Source organism: Lissotriton vulgaris, chromosome 5, assembly GCF_964263255.1.
Source record: "Lissotriton vulgaris chromosome 5, aLisVul1.2, whole genome shotgun sequence".
Lineage (NCBI taxonomy): Eukaryota > Metazoa > Chordata > Amphibia > Caudata > Salamandridae > Lissotriton > Lissotriton vulgaris.
The window spans coordinates 324,310,797-324,332,084 of record NC_141693.1 but is presented as its reverse complement, the minus strand read 5'-3'; the positions used below and the strand labels follow the sequence as shown (position 1 = coordinate 324,332,084).

The 21,288-nt window shown below is 46.4% G+C and overlaps 1 protein-coding gene across 2 annotated transcripts in view; it reads right to left on the bottom strand.

Moving 5' to 3' along the window:
* Positions 1-21,288, bottom strand: part of ARHGEF16 (Rho guanine nucleotide exchange factor 16) — a 340,813-nt gene that overhangs the window by 154,520 nt on the left and 165,005 nt on the right. For both annotated transcript variants that reach the window (XM_086921558.1, XM_086921559.1), the window contains exon 4: positions 16,480-16,652. In XM_086921558.1, coding sequence (XP_086777684.1) covers positions 16,480-16,652 — 173 coding nt within the window. The remainder of the gene's footprint in view (positions 1-16,479; positions 16,653-21,288) is intronic.

The window sequence follows — 21,288 nt, the reverse complement described above, 5'->3', positions numbered from 1 at the left end:
GCCACTTTGTGCACAGAATGTGTATGTCATCTGCGGCCGAGAGAAGGAGCAGCGAGTCACACGGCAAACTGGCTCATATGACCATCCCTAAGGGAACCACTTCCAAATAAACAGAAAGATGCATACAAAAAGTTTAAAGCTATGTTTCACAAACTTTTTAGAAACACGACCTAATTTTTTTAGACTACAAACTTTGGACATGAGGCAGGCGATATTCCAGTGTAACTAAAGCATTGCGTGGTAGGTAGCGTACTGTCATTTACACACATCACTTTTTCCATTGAAATGACCAATAACTTTAAACAGACATGCATATTTACTGTGTGAAAATCTGAATTCAGTGAATATTTACTATTTGTTCAACACCAAGTAAAGGGTCGTGATTTTGTATTGGTCCTATTAAAATGTAATGTTTCTGTCACACTTCAGAATTAGAAAAGTGTTGCATGTGTACGGTTCATTTACAGGAATTTAAATTTTGTTATGCGTTACAAAAAATTACTTACTACAACCATTCTTTTCACGCTCCCTGCACACCAGCAAGACTGTCCCATAATTCACTTTATTTTTCTTTCCCTGACTACCAAGTGAAAGGTTTTTAAACACCAATCCCCGCTTAAAAAACAAAAGCAGAAATCTGTCAAAAGACAGTCTGACATTTGACCGCTGTCTTTGAGGCAGCAGCAAGTGTGACCGGATAAATACAGAATTTAAGGCGTCTTTATTTATTGCTAGGACGTTCGCAACCCGCCAAAAATCGGCTCGACACAGCTTGGTGAGCACTGGCCTGAAACATGACCCGAATACAATCTCCAGGCACATTGTTTCATTGTGTAATATTCTGGGCCGTGCCCTGGTCTCGGTCGGGTTGCACTAACCGTGACCCCACACACACCATTAGCTTCACAGGGCAGAGCTACAAACGGCAAACAACTATGTCAACAAACGGGCCTGTTTGTACAAGCGACAGCAGCGGGAGCTTCTCACTAGCCCTGGTACTGCAGGGGTGCAAACACTGTGAGCATGTGGAAGGGGGTAGCACACTCAGGAAAGCAGCACACGAGAGTGGAACAAGGACAGTGTATGGTAGTATAAGCCCCCTTACGATCAGGCCAGGCCATAACACACCAGGAAATACATGGGTTTCGCTTGAACCCAGCATTTAACCAGAATAGATTTCTCAAGACTTGTGCAAAACCTACTTTGCTGTGGTAGAGGTTTCCCCTCTAACCCACCCGATTTGTAAAAAACTCGAATTTTTCGTATCGAAGTCAGGGCGGTCATTAGTGATACATGCTCGAAATGTTGTTATGTCTCCTGTGTTACGTTCAGGTACCAAAAGCACAGAGGTTCGCGTGACTTGCACACAGTTAAAAATTGTTCATTTCGACTTAAACCATAAAAAGGCATGCATTTAAAACATACAATCAAAATAAACAATGCTAAAATAAAACAGTCACAAGAAGTCATCGTATATATGGGGGCGTGGCTAATAACGAACAATGGAGGCCACACTTAATTCCCGCTTCCGGGTGGGCTGCCAGTCTGTCACTCTGCGGGAACGCGGTCTTGAACCATACTGCTGTTGGCCGTTGCTGCATGTTAAGTCGCCCGTCGCTGCCTGGTTGCTGGACCCTGCTTCTGCTCCTGGACAATGGGTCTTGTATGCTCCAGTGCAGGGTTTAGTTGCGGCCCCTTGATTGGAGTGGCTACCACCCTACCTCGGCCAGGACGTTTGTGGCTTGCAGAGGCGGCTCCTCCTCTAAGGCGGAGGAGCGTTGCCCCACTGCGCAAAAAGAAAACTAAAATGACAATAACGTATCATTAGTGTCATTTTATTTTTCCGATTGCATGCAGTCAGTGGCCTGTGTGGGTGGGGAGGAGGGGGGGCAGGGCTGGCCAGAGTAGGTGAGGATTGGTTTGCATTCCCAAAGTGCGCATGAACTGTTTGGCCGGCCCACTTGGTCCGCCCAAACAATTCATGCACCCTTTGCATTTTCTTACCAGGCTGCATTGCACAGCCTGGCCAGTAACATACACAGGCTCCCTGCGCTGCAGCCTTGTGATTGGCTCAGGGGAGCCCTTGTGCCGGGTGCTTCCTGCCGCTACGGCCGGACTGCAGAAAGTAAGAGGACGCAGGGGAGGTAGCGGCCGGCCGTTCTAAAGTAATTGTATTTTTTTTGTTTTGTTAATTAGCGCTCCCCCACCCCACCACGCCCAACCGGTAACTTCCTTGCTTCTCCTTATGGCGGTGCTTTGGAGGCTTTCATGCAGGGATCACTACTGCTATCTGAAGACCTTGGTCCGGCAGGCAGAGCTTGGCTCGGCAGCAGAATTTTGACATGTCTCCATTCCTGACCAGCAGCACCCCTGCTGCCCCTGCACCGTGCAGTGGGGCAGCCTTATTGTCACATTTGACAGTCCTGACCCTGGATTGGTATCATGCACCAGGAACTTGGTCCGCCTGTATCAATTTGGCCTGCCTCTTCTCCTGACCTGCCACAGCTTAAGAGCTGCATGCTGGGCTGCCTTGACTTTCTTCACCCTACCCATCTGGCCCCCAGATTGGTGCTGGCGGCAAAGAGGTAATGAGGAGGGCTGCAGCTGTGGGCCATCATGACTGTGTATCCATCCAGGGGCTACCACTGAGGGCTGGCGGCTCCCTACTGCATGACTGGCATGTCTGTTTATACATTCCGATGGAGACTGCCTGCACCGCTGTAGGGCTTACCCCACGTGACTGCCAGACTTCTGCATACAGACGTGAGTGTGAGGTACCCACAACTCGTACACCCTAAGATTGTGCCTCAACAATACCCCCACAGATTGATTAATAATACACTGTGTTAAATATCAATTTCATGAGGCAATGTGTTCCAGAGGTGAAGCAACTCCCAACACATCAAAACACAGTTAATTAAGTAAAGAGCCCACTCAATAACTGAGTGCTAGATCAGCAAAATAAATGCAAAGATTTATAACAAAAATGTTAGAAAATGCGATACAGATTCAGCATAAAGTCATTGTCATAAAGGCTATTATTAAAATAGGTCATACAAAATAAAATGCAAAATCAAAATAACCCAAAGTCCCAAATGAACAGAAACACGAATAGAGAAAAGGGCAGCACCTCTGGAGGCATTCAGGGAAGCTCTGGCTCACCACCAAACTCAGGGGTTTAGGTAGGAAATCTTCTCATGGAGCAGAAAGTGCAATTAATCCTGGTGTGAGCAAAAGTATCAAAACTTCAGCAAATCACAGTTTAAAAAAAACCTCATATTGCCATAGCACCTAAGCGCTGTCCCTCTACATGAATATTGAATCTGCCCATTATATGCTAATATAATTCTAATGTAATACGGAGATGGTAGGACAAACTAGATACATGAACAGCAGCAAACTATTATGAATGAAGTGCTGTGAACTAGCAGAAGATCCTTGTAAAAAGATACAGGGCCAGATGGAGGTAATCCCAGATTACCGATTCCTAAATACCGAATCATACAGATTCGGTATTTAAGAACAGGAAAATGGGATGTAGGTAATTTTACTGAAAAAATTACCGAATCGGTAAGTTTCGGTAATTAATCGGTATTTACCAATTCGGTAATTGGCATTCATTCCTATGGGCATGGAGGCCTATAGGATTGAATGTCAATTACCGAATCGGTAAATACCGATTCGGTAATTGGGGGAAACATTAAAGGGTGGCAGGCAGGGTGTCACTTTGACACCCCGTTGCACCCCTCAATTGTGTATGGGTGCACGTGTTGCAGACATACATGCCCTGCAACATGGCACTGAAGCAATTGGCATAAAATTGCTTTTTGGGGAGTTTTCTTTATTTACCACCAACTTGTAGTTGGTGGTAAATAACGAATACCAAAAAGGGGAAAGTACTCATTTGAGTGCTCCCTACATTGCTAATTACGTAATTTACTGATTCGGTATTTTAAGGAATCAGTAATTTACAGATTCCTTAACCCCTTCGCTGCTCATGACGAGCTCAGCTCGTCATGAGGCACGGTTGAGCTGTGCTTATGATGAGCTGAGCTCGTCATGAATAAAGGCAACTCTGTGATTCCAGCACTGGGGGGGGGGAACCCCTAGCAGCCAAGGTGTTAAAATACCAAATCGGTAAATTACAGTATTAGCAATTTGGGTACCTAAATCTCAGTAGCCTAATTCCGGTCGGTAACCGACCGGAATTACGCTTCCTACATCTGGCCCACAGTATTAGGATCCTATTAGAACAATTTCAACTAGAACAAATGTACAGGGAAATTCAAAACATGGCTCTGCTTGACTGTGTGGCGCAGAAATAATGAACGGTGAAATGTGTAAAGGAAAGACATCCATTTTGAAAAATATGTCTACTAAGTCCTAATTGAGGCATAACTGACAAGGGTCAGGAAATCAGCCTTCTACATTTAATTGGAAAAGCATTTCCAATGCATTAGCACAATATCAGTGTACACATGTGAAATTGAAAGTATATACACATTCTGCACGTACTTAATAATGCACACAAATCTTCAACACAGGCAGCAACACTATGGCTTTCTTGCCCCTTGAGACTCTGTTAAGGTGCTCTGATGAAACTCCTTGGGACCTCTAGTTTCACTGATCTTCACAAAATGACCCTCTCATAATCATTGAGTGCTCACTTTCGCCCCCCCCTGTTGAACACCCCACGGGCACACTATATCTGACAGGACCCTGCTCCATTCCCCACTTAGCGAGAAGCACTTGATTTTTAATGCTTTCGGTTAACTCCCTTTGGACCATGGTCAGATGACCCTAGTTGTTTCTGCCCTCTGCTGTTGCCCTCCTGAGACTGCCTCTCGGGCTAGGACGTAAATAGCAGCAGGAGGGCATAGGCAAACAGTCACTTCAATTCAGGCTTTTCCAACAATCAGCTCATGAGCTACTGGTAGCTCTCAAGCGACCTATAAGTAGCTCTCCTATGTGTAGCACAGCCTAATACATTTAGAAGCTTTTCCTTGGTTGGATTAATAAAGAGACACCAAAATTGAGAGCATATATTTGGGATAAAAATGTGTTTATTTTCGAACTCATAAGCTGATATTTGGAGAACAACTGCGGAATTTCCAAAACACGTTTGAAGCTATTTGAGTGATATGTCAAGTGACATTTGGCGATTTGTAAAACATTTTTTTCAAATGTTACAACCCTGGTGAGGAATTGCCACTGTGGCTGTTATGTATTAACCATGTCAAGGTATTCTGTATTGACAGGGCCTTTTTTTTCATATCTGTTGGAAAACGAGCCTGATCACTGGCAGTAATCTTGAATATGGTCGCCACTAATGTAATCTTGTCTGATGTGGTCACTATTATAACACTGATAATAATAGTAGCTCTTAATAACTTTCATCGAACATAAGGAGATCTTAGTACAGAACCGGTTGGGGACCCCTGCTCCACACTCATCTGCTGCCTGGATTCACTGGGCGATGTGTCTGTCTTCTTGTTGTGACACCATAGGTCCACTCTTCCACTGACTACGCAGGCCACAACACCTGGGTCTGTCCCTGGCCTGCGTTCCTTCCCCTCCTGCTTATTGATTGCCCTCGCAGCGAGTTGTAGCACAAACATCTTACAACGGTTCCATGTGGAAGTCAACAGCCTAGAAGGCAGCGGCCACGCCCTCTGCAACAAATGCCGACGCTACCAAGATAAAAATGTCAAACCTATTGGATTGGCCTCCCCTCCTTGGGTCCTCTTCCTCATTGGGTAAACTTTAAAAAAAATCCTGGGTGCTATAGAGGTTTCAGAAGTGCTTTGGAAACAAACTGATTTTGAGGCCATTGACATTAACCCCTTGCATGCGGCGCAAATTTTCGAGCAGTGCGGGTGATTTGAATAGTGGGAAGGATTCGGATAGCCCCCGGCAATCCTCCGCACACACCTGTGACGCATGACGGCCGGGGGTCGCCCCGAGCATGCAAGGGGTTAACGAAAACCGTGAAAATCAGTGCAAAATTGCAGGAAGAGGCACAGAAAACGAACTGCTATTAAAGGACATTCACCCTGCACATAAGACCTCAGCAAGCAGCTAGAAGAACTAACATATAGCACCAGATCCTTCTAGGGTAGGGTAGAAAACTCCAAAGAGGAACGGAGATCCGGACGTACCCGTGGCCGCTTATGATCAGGATATAGCAAAGATCAGGCGCAGCATCTACAAACCCATTAACCGTTATCCAGTGGCGAATGTGCAACTAAGAAGGGAAAGAGAACCACGGGGAAGAGGACATCCCATACACCCGCAGGAGCCTTTTCCACAGAATCGGTTAAAACAACATACTGAAGTCCCCGATCCAGAGGGCCACATACCACACCATCAAGGATATTGAATTAACCTAACGAGACGTACGGGCAAGTGAACACTCCCAACGACCACTTACTATCTAAAGATCAAGTTTAAGATCCAGTAATACGTGGATACGGTTAGAATCCATCAAAAAAGAATCAGAGCCTTAATCTTAAGGAAGGATACATGACTTTTACCCCAAACGATTGCGAATTGTCCTGAGGAAGGTGTGCCAACATCCAAGGGCAGATACACCGAAACGCGTCAACGCTTTTTTTGCTTTTTAGAATTCAAGCCCAGGAAATCCTTGATATTAGGCATATTGTAACATGGGATTTGTATTTGAAATACTGTAAGGGCATTTGAATCTCAAAATCCGCAACAAACATAGGTGTTCTTTTTGCAGTGGGGTTTCGCCATTGATTATAGGTTGTATGTGTTTTGCCCTAGATAATATGGTGATTAATTTTGATAGGATTGTGTTGACACTTTAGAATGTGGATTCTTTTTCTCTGCTTTATCTGTGTACATTAATGAATATTGTTAAATTGTTTTTATTTATTGCACAAAGTGATATGTTTTTGATTTTATATGAATTGTGAAACCAAATATGTAATGAATTCTCGTTTTTATTTACATGTTTTTTTTAATAAAAAGTCTGTGAACGGTATAAATTAGTTTGTGACCAGTGATTATACATTTTCAGCAGTCCTAAGTGTGAGTGAGTGAATTAACTTTTCCAGGGATATTTCTTAGACTTTGTGTCTGTAGTACCCTGTTCCCTGGAACATGCAGGGTCCTCTCTCTTCTTGTTGACTAGAAGACTCCAAAGCCTGCTCCAACAATATCCGGATTGCAGGGCTACCCGAGGTCCGGAGGGCCCTAATCCCATACTTTTTGTGGACGGTGGCTGCAGGCAAATGTTGTACTGTCCAGTTTTTCCAGCATGTTCGCCATGTAGATAGCAGACAGTCCACACTCACCGCATTATTGAAATGGGAAGCATTCACAGTGGTAATCCACAGCTTTTGTACCCATAGTAAAGCAGGGAGCCGCAAGATGTTGAACGTCGAATCGAGAGAACTGGAGGTTTCATTGAGACAGTTTGAGGTTAACGCACTTTCTGGGGATGATGCTAAACAAGCCCTCCAGGCCGAAAGGGAGACATATTCCACTCTTATTGAAACGCTTTGCTACCTCTACTTCCGCGCATACACTGCCAAAATTAATTCTGAGACTGACAAGTTTGGCACAAACATGGATCGTCCCACGCAGCAGGAGAACCTGCTTACCTCCTTTACTGCTATATGTTCAGCCACAGGCGTCTACAAGAAATGCAAAATCCATACCTCTTTCAATGATTATTACAAGACCCTTTTACAGCCCAATCACGTCACCCCCCCCATCTCTGGTGATCATGTTCCTAGACCATATACTTGTGCCTAAGTTCCTATTACATTTAATTGATGCCATGGAATAGTCCACCTCTGACGAGGAAGTCCAAGGAGCGATAAGGAATTTGATAACTAGAAAGATTGCAGGTCGTGAGTTTTATAGCACTTACTTCAAATCCTACAACCAAACTCTACAACAATCCTTACGAGAGCCACTGATTGTATCGCTTCCCAAGCAGGGAACACACTCTTTGAAAGTCTCTTCCTATAGACACCCCGCTAATACTAATTTCAGAATATAGAATACTTCGGAAAATCCTTGTGGGCCAGGTATTTGCTTGCCTCCCAGAAATGATTTAGGGTGAACATAATAGTGTCATACCAGGTATATTGAACTTTCTCAAAATAACGTGGTCATCCTGCATTATGGAGGTGGTTCCTGTCTGTGGCCCTACTCTGCTTATTTAGTTCTGGACTTGGAGAAGGCGTTTGGCTCTCTACAGTGGCCCTATCAATTTGTAGAGATGAAAAAATTCACCCAGTGCAACAAGCCCTGGCCTAACGGCTAGAGTGGTTGACCTCAAAGCTGGGGTGAAGTTAGAGTCTTGGCAGGAACACTCAACATCCTGTGATTCTGGGCAAATCACGTAATCACCCATTGCCTAACAAAATTAATGCGTTAGTCTGTAACGTAATTGTTGCTCATGTAAAGTGATCCGATACCTTCGAGTTGAGTTTGCGCTATATAAAACTCTTGGGTCAGACTGTTGTATAACGTTCTACTGCAAGAGCCAAGATTGGCATGCTGATTTATGAAATAGTTCTGTTCCATAGAAGCTCGTGACAGGGGTTCTCGCTTTCTACCTTCCTGTTTGCCTTTGCTATGGAGCCACTGGTTATGGTAATGTGCGCCATGGCTCGGGACAAAGCGACCCCATTCCGGTGCCACACATGCGGCCTCACTTTACGCCGATTGCTTGCTCGTATATGTTAGAGACATATGCACTGATCTCTCCCAGATATCTCAATTCCTTAGAGAATTTAAAGCAGTGCCAGTCGTGAGTGTTAAATAGGGCGAAGTGCACTCTGTTCCAACTATCCCACAATAACCCACCAGCATGCACTGGGCATTGGCAGTGGTGGAGGTTCTGTATCGACATAGTTTTTGTACTTTATCATCACACACCACAGCAGCAGAAAACAATCTTAATAGAATGGCTGCAGTCCTGATTGCACGGGTGGGGGTTTTTGGAAATGACTCCCCATCTCCACCATTGGCAGAATCACTCGAGTGAAGAGGACTATATTGCCTCTGCTACTTTATTACTTCACAGATATCCTTCTTCTGTGCCCTAGAATTTTTTTTAGGTCTCGCCCGAGCCAGCCAAGCGCTGTATTGGCGAGACATTTAGTGAGTGGGCTTCATAAAGCTGACCACGTCTTTTTGTGTGGCCTAGAGCGTGCAGTCACGCGCACGGTTACTAGCACAGGCGCTATCTGGCTTTCCTGTCTCGTAATGGCTAATTAAGCCCATCGCTTGCGGGCACCCTTAGTTACTTTCACTTTAAGGGCCGCGCAGCCGAGTCACTTTCACTGCCGCGCGGCGAGATGCATGTAAGCAGCGCATATCCTCGCACTATTACGAGTTTTTTTAAGTGACGTCAAGCGGGTGCAACCAATCATCTCTTCTCTTCATCTTTCCCTTTATTCCACTGCTTCATTCCTCCGCTCTTGCTTATCTTACGTTTCTCTTTCTTCTTGCCCCAAACTTTTTCTCCTGTTGCTTTATTCCCTTTCTCTGGGCCCCTCCTATCGTCTGGCGACTGTCGAGTAACCTTACTGCCTCATTTCTGTTTACTCTTTTCATCTTGCTAACTTTCTTTCTTTCTCCTCATTTTCTCTTGAACTATTTTCCGATTTCTGTATTTCCTCTCCAGTTCCTACCGTCCTTCCAACGTGTTTCCTCCTTGTCTCTCTCTCTTGTTCCCTTCCCTTTCTTGCGGTTTTCTTTCTTCTCCAGTACCCTCTTTCTTTCTTTGCTCCCTTCTTCTGTTTCTCCTTCTTCATGTTCTTTCTTCCAGTCACTTTTGTTCCCTGGTTCTTTCCCTCTGGCGACTTCTTCTCCTTTCTTCCAGTTCCTTAGTCCATCTGTCCTTGACCCTCTTCCCTCATTATCAATTGGCTGTTATCTGTTCCCCTGTCTCCTATTACCTACTCGCCGGTTCTGGCCTCTTCTCTCTTATGCCCCCGCACAGATCTTAAGTGACCTTAAAAAACCCAAAGCATAACAGGAGGCCACTTGACATGGTACAACCCCTCATGGCTTGTCTTCTAGTTGCCTCTTTGTACTTTCATATTTACAAAAAGGGGTGGTGAGGGACAGAGTCTCTGAATTAAACAGAATACTCTCACCCAGTCAAGAGATCAGGGCTAGATCCAACACCGTTTTTTAGCTCACTGCACCATCCCAGTTTCAGAACCTGGCTGTATGCAAATTAGTCTGTTCCTGTCCCAGTGTACTTTCAAGCAGGCTCATAGCAGCATTGGTGCTCTATGCGGTTGCCCTGATAGAAGTGCCCCTCTACTGACATATGCAGTGTTTTGCAGGTCATGAGTTCAGATCCATGCAAGGTCGTCAATCTCTTCCATATTTTCTAGGTTGGTAAACCGAGTACCATTAAGTTGGGTAATGGTAATGGATGTTATTCTTTAGTGCTTAGAAACAGCAGATGTGGTAGGTGGTATTATTTTAACAAGCATTGGCATAGCCACCAGGTCTCGCCTTTGGGACCTTATAAGTATTTCATTATGCAGCACAATATCCTTGGTGCAACATCAACTGTTGAAAGCTAAACCCTTATAAGATCCCAAAGGCGAGGCCTATTGGCTATGCCAACGCTTGTTTAAATCACGGAGCAAGCTGCTGGGGAACTAGTCTGGGGTTCAGGCAGGCACTGAGTCTCCCTGGCCAAAATGAAACTGCCACCCAGCAGGGGAGACCAAGGAGCACAAGAACTTAAACTTTACTATCTAGCAGCTCAGATACAATAGGTCTCCCACTCGTTGACTATTAGAGGAGATTCCAATCTCTTTTAGGGAGCTTCAAAGACTGTTCTTGCTCAGCACCACTAACTGCCCACTTTGTATTGTACTGTGCTGCCATTCCCACTGCTTGTTTATCTATCTCCGTATGCTTTGTGGAAACCCTTTTGTTGCATCCCAGACTCGGATGCTGATCAAGATCCTGACAGAACCCATTGTGTAGTGAGCTTGCATGAGAAATTGTTCTGGTGGCTCTGTGTTTGGGATAGCCCATAGTGCCAGAAGAGCAAACATCAGTTGCATGTGTGCTTACAAAACAGTGCCCACTGTTGAGGCTATATATCTCCATGAATGATGTGAAGGGGATCCCTTTTGGGAGAGATCGCCAATGTTCACAAGCCCAGGTCCTCCCAGGAGGCAAAGGTAGCCCCAGGCAGGGCCGGACTGGGAACAACAACCGTCCCTGGCAAAGTGCTCGGCCGCCCCCCCTCCCCCTTGGGGGGGTTGGAGGTGCCGCCGAGCCCTTTGCCGGGGCCGGTTTCGGCACAGGGCCGATTTTGCAGCTATGCTGCAAAAACGGCCCTGTAACAAAAACTCCCCCAGGGGCCAAGAACCGGCCCCCACCCGTGTGGCGCACCGGGGGATTGCCTGGTGCCCGCTATGGCTTGTCCGGGCCTGGCCCCAGGGATGTCCTGCTCAGAGTCCAGGATGCAACAAAAGAGAATCCACAAAGCATAAGGGGATAGATAAACAAGCAGAGGGAATGGCAAGGCAGTGCAATATAATCCATTGAAAACCTAATAAAAATGTTTTTAAAAAAAGAAGCTACAATAAATAAAATCAAAAGTAAGATTAAGAAACGTATACCTTTAAAAAAAAAAAAAAAAAAGTTAATGCAATGAGGTATGTAGCCTTTGCTGCCGGCAGCATCATCCTGTAAGTGCACATAAGCGTGATGATGTATGTGCACACTTACAAATGACGAAGGCTCCATTTGTTTTAATTTAATGATCTGAGGTGGCTGATATCAATCAGATTAATAAATAATATGCAAAAGTGTGTTTTGGATAGAACAGCGGCCCACAAAAAATACCAGCTATAAGGTACTCCCCTAAAATGTCATTAAAAAAATATTCAACTGACCATGAGGGAGCAACAAAGGGGCAAGTGGGAGGTTGGGAGCAAAGCAACAGACAAGACCTGTTATGCCTCACTCGGGTTGTAAATAGCTAGCGCCAAGATGCCCACACGCATTTGAGCGCTTTACAAAAATATATATCAAGTGGATGGAGGTGAGGGAGCAAAAGAGGTGCTCAAAAATGCTGGAAGGCGGAGCAGGCCGGAAGCAAATGGCAGCTGGCGCACCCTCCAAGAAAACTAAAAATAAATACAAATATGTGTTTTGAGGACCGCAAGGGGTAAAGGAGCAACACCCCAGCTAATGCGAGTGACAAAGCCAATCGCTGGTAAACAATGTTTTTGGCTCTAAGCCCACTGTAAGTTCACAATAGATCTTTCACAACTAGACAGCTTGCTCGGTCTGGCAGGCTACACCTAAAAATACTAGCTGAAACCAGAACAATTTGTTGTTCTCAAAAAACGCACATTGTAATAATAGTCGCTGGCACGAAGGAAATACTTTGTGTGCTCCTGCTTCCACATGCGGCGCCTGCTTCAGAAGATTATTCAAGTGGATCCCCATCGAGTCTAGGAAAACGGTCACCCAGGCACTCATCAGCAGCAGACTCGGCTACAGCAATGCACTCTATGCTGGCACTACTCAAAAACTCCTTAACAAACTGCAGAACATCCAGAACGGCTCTTCCAAACTCATCCTGAACATCCACAGCCACATCACCAGTCACCTGAGAGACCTCCACTGGCCCCCGATCAACAGAAAAATGACCTTCAAGCATCTCACGCACCTACAAATTCCTCAACAACGCCGGACCTGCATTACCTCAACCACGGCCTCTCCTTCTACACACCCACCAGACATCTCCGCTCAACCTAACTGGCCCTGGCCACTATCCCACGAATCCGCAAGACCACGACTGGAGGAAGATCCTTTACCTACTTCGCTGCGAACACCTGGAACTCCCTGATTCTTCAATTCAGGTATTCACCATCACTGCCGCAATTCAGGAAGGACGTCAAGACCCGGCACTTCGACTGAACCGCAGATCTCCCTCCCTCAGCGCCTTGAGACCCTAACAGGTGAGAAGCTGCGCTTTACAAGAAACCCGTGTGTGGGGATGTGCTCCTTGTGAGAAAGCAGACTGCTATCATTCTCAGAGAAGTTAGTCAGTAGCTAAAGTGGGCTGACCCAGTGTCCGACGCTGTATGCTGCAGTGGGGAAAATAAATGTGCATGACAGAACAGACCAATGGATAAGGAGGGCTGGCTGAAAGGCCCTATAAGTATAAGGTATCAATGTGGTAAAATCAGACCCTTGGGATAGCATAAGTGAGCTAGTGCATTCTCTGCTTACTCCTAACAACAGATATACAAGGGAAGGGAATGATGTATTCTTTGCAGCACATTTCCTAGACCAGGCTCCACCAATATATACTTTCTCCCATAATTTGTACCTGTTAACAACATTGAATATTGCCACGAAGTCCATAAATGCCACACAGATCCCCACTTTCGAGATCTTTACTCACTTGGGAAAAAAGAAGCTAAAAGATGAATATATTCCTCTCTGGAATACTTATTCCTTAACGAATATCCAGCTGAACCTTTGACAAGGGTCTGAACCACCCTAGAATCTATTCAAAACTATGCTTTCCAAAATGTTAAAAGATTAATCCAAGAGTGATATTAGCCGGTAACAGCTAGGGGTTGGCTCCGTCGCTTTTCTTGAATAAGGAAATATTTCTTGAACTGGCTCAAATGACAAGAGATGCCATGACTTACAAGCTGTAATTGAACGCCAGTGTCTGTACTAGAAAACTCAGCCAGCTCCACCCCACACCCCCAATAGCAACGGGGGCGTTGCACAGGTTAAGTGTCTAGGCGCCATGTGGGGAGGTTACAAATCTCGCATTCCACCCCCTTCCCCAGGAAACACTGCGCCGAGCAGGCAGGTGTCCAATAGAAACAGGGTCATAAAACGGCTGGACCTTCGCACACGACGCACCAGCGAGAGGCGGCCTCGCCTGCTATCACACACAGCCGGCCGGCCGCGCGTGTTTATTTGTAAAGGCCAACTCCCCGACTGTCCCAGTTACTCGGGTTATTAGACTCACTCCACAGCACATGGGCGCAGCAACTAAGTAAACAGATCGGATGACACCAACAGGGTCAACAAAACACCAACCGGCCAAACTGACAGCGCAGGAATCTGCAGAGCATTTTTAGGTAAACTTCCTTCTTCTTCAGTTGAACAAACGGAATTCAGTGGCCACAGCCTAGAAACAGGTAAACAACTTCACTTGTATTACACTTCAATCAATCCATCAATGGTCACTTACAAGCGCACAGCTAGCTCGGAAGAGGTGTCCCGGCGCCAGCATACTTCAGTAAGTTAATTAGTTTGCAGCGGGAACATGTCAGCAGCCTTCAAAGATTACCCTTAAAACTCCAGTGGGGCCGACTGGGCTTTTCATGCTCCCGAAATGAATAAAAGCGAGTACAAATGAGTAGAATGGTAAATGCGCTGGTGATCCAAGAACGAAAGACAAAACTGTGTACGTGCTTTTCTGATGATCAAAATCAACAATATGTAATGCACCTGTCAAAAGCCCCTCTATGAAAGAGAGCTCACCTGTTCTTCCAAGATGACGACCATGTTTTGCGATGGTGCCAACATTCTGGAGTGACACTGTGTGGTGTTTTTGGTACTAGCGAGCCGCACATATCACACTACTGAATAGTCACGCACTGACTATTTGTAATGTCCTGCAAACCCCTTGTGTACACTCCACATCAACAAGTTTCAAACAAATAAGCTGTCTGCCCCCTCTATCGAAGCAGCCTTCTAGGCCCCCAGTGGTCGAAGAGGTTCCTGCAGCATCTTTGATTCTTCACTAGTAGCTGTGGTAGAGCACACACGGCTTAGCGCATGGGATGATGGCTTTTACATAATGGTACAAGGTACAACGTAACACACTATGCAAGGAATCTATTACAACTATCAATATCCGCTCAGTTGTAATGCTTTCAACATCGCCCACTCACCCTGGCTTCATTTCCCTACAAGTGTTTGAACTGGAAAAACTTGACACTGGCTACCCAAACTTTGGGAGTCAATGTGTGGCAAGAAAAAGGGGATGAGTCAAGAAGGCAGTCAACATATACATTTATTGATTGTCACGAAGAATTTGGCAACAAGGAGACACGTGAAAGTAAATCTGCTATGGCTTTGTTGGTTGCAACGGTTACGTTTTAAAATATTCTATAGGGCTAATGCACCTACTGCAAAGAGCTTTGTGTGCCTAGTAAAACTTAGGGGATATTAATGACGGTAACATGACTGGTGGTAAATCCAATTGGTGTTGAGGTCGGTGTTTTTTCAAGTCAAAGTTTTGACGCCTAAAGTAGATGGGAGGTTTATTGTGTCTCTTGAGAAGCACATCGAGTGACAAGCAGATGACAGATGTTTATTTTATGTAGATAGGTATATGTCTTACTGACTTTTGAAAAAGATGCTTTTATTACACGCAGTTCATAAATTACAATCCTTCTACTACAACACAGTGAGCTACGAACTGTCATCAAGTGCCTGCGTGCAAACTAAAAGGCATGGGTTTGAACCTTATTATTTTTTCTCAATCTGTTATTGTAAGGCTGTTCAGAAAGGGTTTCTTTGGGTAGTAATAAAGTCTTATGAGTGCAGACAACCTCAAGCCCCGGTGTGAAGTTTTAAATCCTGACTTTACTTTCTACCACCCATGCACTGTTAACATGGACCCTAGTAGTAATGTCGATATCCTTCACCTTGAAACCCTCATTGTTTTGTGTAATATCCTGTACATTAATTGACATACTTGTTTGATCTATTGCCAATGTATCATGTGTGTATGTGATGTATAGCGCTCTGACGCCCTACACTGGGATGAGTAGCGCTATAAGACAAACGGAAGATCGTGTTCTCTCGGAGTTAGAGCATACAACAGGTGCACATCAGTGAAACCGAGTCTAGTAGCATGTAAACCAACTGCCCGAGTTTTTCTGAAGGACCCCCCTCCATTCCTTCGGGGGTCGAGGCCTTGGAAGTATGCACCCTCCCTCACCGAGGCCCGTTAAGGCCCCATTCAGAGGCAGCGAAGCACAGCGCGCCTACAATGCCCGCACCCCGGGCCAGCGTTGGGGGATAGCGGGAGAGGGGGAGGAAGATTCAGACACTCACAAAGGCCTTGTGGCGTGGGGGCGGCTCTGTGCAAGCCTTAAACTCGTCTGCGGGCCCTCCGCAAGAGAAACTGGCAGAGCCTGTAAGCCATCTGTTACAACATGCGGATTTGGCGTACCAGGGACCCTTGAACTTCTGTAACATGAACGCCAAGTGCTTGCACGGAACTTCCAGACGTGTGTGTGTATAGCAGGTGCAGCGCTGCACTCTCCTAAAGTGCACCGGTGCTTTGCACTCTGTCGGTATGCAAGCTTCGGTTCGTAAAAAGAACATCATAAGAACACACAGCGAGCATCATAAGTCACACAGCAAGCATCATAAGTCACACATCCGCCCCCCCCGTCCCCGTCCTACCTGCGGGAGCTGGCTCCAGATCTGCTGCGCCGGCCGGTAGTTCTTCACCACGATGCTGTCGTCGGGCTCCGGCCGCTCCACCCGCACCGGGCTGTCGTCCAGCAGGTCGTCGTCGGACTCCTGGGTGTTGGAGCTCAGGCCCCGCTCGCGGAGCTCCTGGTACAGCCGGGGGTCTGGGGAGAGAAGGCGGGCCAGGAAGTTAAAGACGGTCTCGGAGAGGTCGCTGCTGCCCGCGCGGCCCGGACCCTCTTCCCCCGCACTCTCGAGCGGCAGGCCGAAGCCGAGGCCCTCCCTCGAGGCCCAGGCCGACCCCGAGACCGAGAAGCGGCGCAGGGCCCCCAGGAAGAGGCTGCCAGCGGCCGGGCTGGCCTCCATGGCGCGCGGCTGGTCGTCAGCGTCGGGCTCGGGCAGCTCTGGAGTCCGGGCACGGCGGGGGGAAGGTGCCATCGATGTGTTGAATTCGACACATGCACTACAGGGGCCCGGCAGCGCGACTCCACCAGTGAGAGCCCTCCAACCCGCCCCTGGGGGGAGCAGAGGGCGCCTGGAAAGACAATATTTACAAGTCCCGCGTCAAAGTGCAGCCCCTGTGGAATGAGCTGGGACCCGAGGGGAATCTGGCGATTGTCAAGGGCCCTGCACGCACTGAGCAACCCCAGCCGGGACTTAAAAGGGCTGCATCCATCGTGCACCGGTGCAGGGGCAGCAGGTGCAGCGGCACCGAGTCAAAGGGTCCTTCTACGTCCAATATTGTCAGCTCTATCGGCACTTTTCCTAGTACAACAGTGGAGAGAAAGTTTTCCTGAATAAGAGGGAGTATTGCCCGCCAACCTGCAAAAAAATAATGACACAAGCTTCCCAGAATTTTATGGTTTGATTCGTAATTAACATTCCCAAATTGTACATTTTAACAGTGTTTATTTGATAGTTTAAGATTTATAATGTGGTGACTTGGGCTAGATCGCTGTGCAGGTTGGAAGACAATTCTGCACGCGGGGAAATGCAGTAAAAGCGAGCATTTAAGACTCGAAGAATTTGTCATCAAAAGGCATGATATATACATGCACTATAAAGTCAGTGAAGAAAATAATCGTGAAGTTCTGTATTATTCTCAAACAGTATCAACAAAGTAAATCGAGTTGGGAGACTAAGGTTTTTAAATAGAAGAGTAGGGTTCCCCGTCTCTGAGCTCCCCCAAAAGACAAGAGGTGGGGGTCCTGGTTAGGGTGAGGCACATTTAGACAGACTTTAAGTTCAGCAGGTAACAGGTGGTTGAAAATAAATACAGAACTACTGTTTGAAGAGAAAGAGGTCTCATACTTTGGCCCTGTCCTGTCTCTGTCCTCGCTTCTTGCAATGCTGCTCCTGTTCAGGGTACAAGCCCTGAAAAAAAAGAAGCTAGGGGACTAACCAAGCTTGACAGTAGGCAACTGACATCATGGTGCGTGACATCAGAGTGTGACATCACTGTGCATGACACCAGAATTGGCAACACAGGAAGTGGCATTACAACCCATAACCTCAAAGGGAGTGACATCACAAGAAGTGACATCAGGTCTTAAAACCTCACACGTTTAGGTCTAGAAGGAGTACATTTGTGCAATTTACCAGATTTAACAAATTACATTTTGCATCAGGGTTGTGCAAAAAAAGAGACAACCCAGATGCAAAGTCTGGTCCTTAATCTATACTTTTTTTTTTAAAACTCTGCCACAAACAAATTGACATAAGAAAAGACATGGCAATAATTCTGTTCTGTTTAATTGGTTGCAAAATCAACATTCTAAAACATCTTATGGGGTTAAGGCACCTGCTGCTGAGAGTTCTCTGTGCCCTGTAAATCTCAGTGAATAATACAATTTGTAAAATAACTCTGGTGGTTAATGCATATGCAGCAGAGATCTGTGTTTTGTCTAATCACAGTTTCAAATCAAAGTAGCATAGTGGGTTAATGCGTCCCCTGCAAAGCACGTCATGTAACATGCAGGTGACATGTTTTCTTTTAAGTAGGTATGAAAGTGGGATACCGCTTTTAACACAGAGATCCTTTTGTTACTTACAGTTCATAAATTGTAATCTTTCTAAAACAGCACAGTGAGCGATCAAGAACCTGTGACCCCTACACATCATAACCCCCACTGTCCTATGCAACACATCTTGTACATAGATTTACACACTATTATGATTTATTCGGAATGTACAAAGTGTACATGTGAAGTTAAGTGCTCCGACACCCTGCATTAGGATAAGTAGCACTATAAAGACATGAAACAAAATAGTGATATTTAAATTATGTGTAAATGTAACAGATCTGTACTTCCAACAGTGCATGCATATCTCTTATTTACAGGGACACAACTAAGTCAAAACAAGGTCTCTCGTCAGTACCTTTAAAGTGACAATAAGCGGTGTGCCTTTGTTTCTCCTCCATTGCATTTGCACTTAGGTGTGAGGATCTAGATAGCCCCAGCCAAGATACTCCAACAAAAAGACGCCTGATGGCCCCTTAACTTCAGCCATTGCTTAATATGCAGCTCACATTTAAAATAACAAAACTCTCTCACCACTACCTGCACAGTGCTGCTCACAACAAAAGCAGACAACCTGCAGGCTCTGCTGAATGTGTCCCTGTGTGTGAACATTACACCAGGACTAGTTCAGCATATTTCAGTGGTGTACTACTTCTTCGCAGTCTGGACGGCATCCACCCTGCAAAAAGAGTGCGTGGACACCGGCTACCTGCTTGTACTAGGCTTGTGCCCTGCCTCGCTTTATGCCGCTCTCCTTACATGAGTTTTGGTTTTTATCTCTAAGGATTCAACACAGATCAGGAGACTACTGAATTTAGATTCAGATGATGATTAGCCAACAGAGAAACCTGGCACCAGCTGATTGGACCCTATAGCGAAGAAGAGGCAGCGATTTAGCTCAGGCCGGTTTAAAGGGACAGCCCGGTGGAGAACATGCCCAGGCTCCCAGGCACTGCCTAAGTGGCCAAACATGGCTGCTCAGGTCAATCACGACGCTACTCATGCAGCGTTGTGGTTGGCTGGGAGAGTCCAGGAGCCTGGGTGCTTCTGGTGCTGCCAGTGTAGACAGAAAAGGACAGAGGGGAGGCATGCGGCAGCGAAGGCAAGTTTATTTAATTTATTTTTCTCTCCCCGGCCTCACCACCCCATCCTGAGGCAGCCGCCACTGGCAGGAGACCCCTGAAAACATGTTCAGAATGGGTTTAGAGTATGTGATGGTTCATTATGCCGTTCAGTGCCCTAGTTATGGTAGCAAGGAAGTGGACTTAACTCTTTGGAAAGTTTGGAAGATAAGTCTGAAGGATTATGTTACCTACCCTTTAAGCATCTGTTCTTGGCATCTAGTGCTGTAGATTCACATGCCGTGCATAAGTCCACCATCTAGTGTTGGGCTTGGATGATTACAAGTTGTTTTTGTTCAAAGAAATATCTTTGATTCACAAGGTTGGGTGACTACTCCTTTTGGTGATACAGCCCATGGGCATTGGCTCCATAGCTAGATTGTTTTGCCACCGATGTCAAGTCAAGTCAAGTCAAAAGATTTGTATAGCGCGCTACATACCCAGAGGGTCTCAAGGCGCTTGAAGAAGGGTAGGGAGTTACTTGTCGAATATCCACGTTTTGAGTTGCTTTCTGAATGCTAGGTGGTTCTGAGTAAGGCGAAGGTGAGTGGGAAGTGAGTTCCAAGTTTTAGCTGCCAGGTAGGAGAAGGATCTACCTCCCATGGTGGTTTTATTGATGCGAGGTACAGTGGCAAGGGCTTGGTTGGAGGATCGTAGCTGGCGGGAGGGGGTGTAGAAGGATAGTCGTGTGTTGAGGCATTCGGGTCCGATTTCGTAGAGTGCTTTGTGTGCGTGGGTTAGGAGCCGGAAAGTGATCCTCTTATTGACGGGGAGCCAGTGGAGGTTTTTCAGGTGATCAGAGATGTGTTCTTTACGCGGGATGTCTAATATGAGCCTGGCTGAGGCGTTCTGGATGCGTTGTAGTTTTTTCTGGAGTTTTGCAGTGGTGCCGGCGTAGAGGGTGTTTCCATAGTCCAGACGGCTCGTGACCAGAGCGTGGGTGACTGTTTTTCTAGTTTCGGTAGGGATCCAGCTAAATGTTTTTTTGAGCATGCGAAGAACGTTGAAGCAAGATGAAGAAATGGCGTTGACTTGTCTGTTCATCGAGAGTGAGGAATCCAGGATGACGCCCAGGTTCCGTGCGTGGTCCGTCGGGATGGGTGCTTTTCCAAGGGCCTCTGGCCACCAAGAGTCGTCCCAGGCGGAGGGGGAGGTACCCAAGATGAGGACTTCTGTTTTGTCTGAGTTCAGTTTTAGACGGCTGTGCTTCATCCATTCGGCTACTTCTTTCATTCCTTCGTGTAGATTGGTTTTGGCCGTGTTAGGGTCTCTGGTGAGTGATAGGATCAGTTGAGTGTCGTCGGCGTAGGAGATGATGTTGAGGTTATGTTGGCGTGCGATGGCCGCGAGGGGGCTCATGTAAACGTTGAAGAGGGTGGGACTGAGTGAGGACCCTTGAGGTACGCCACAGATGACTTCAGTGGCCTCTGACTTGAATGGTGGAAGGCGGACTCTCTGGGTTCTTCCGGAGAGGAACGAGGTGATCCATTCCAGTGCTTTTCCTTGGATTCCGATGTTTTTGAGGCGCTGTAGAAGGGTGCTATGGCAGACTGTGTCGAAGGCTGCGGAGAGGTCGAGGAGGATGAGGGCGACTGTCTCCATTGTCCAGTAGAGTTCGAATGTCGTCTGTTGCTGCGATGAGGGCGGTTTCGGTGCTG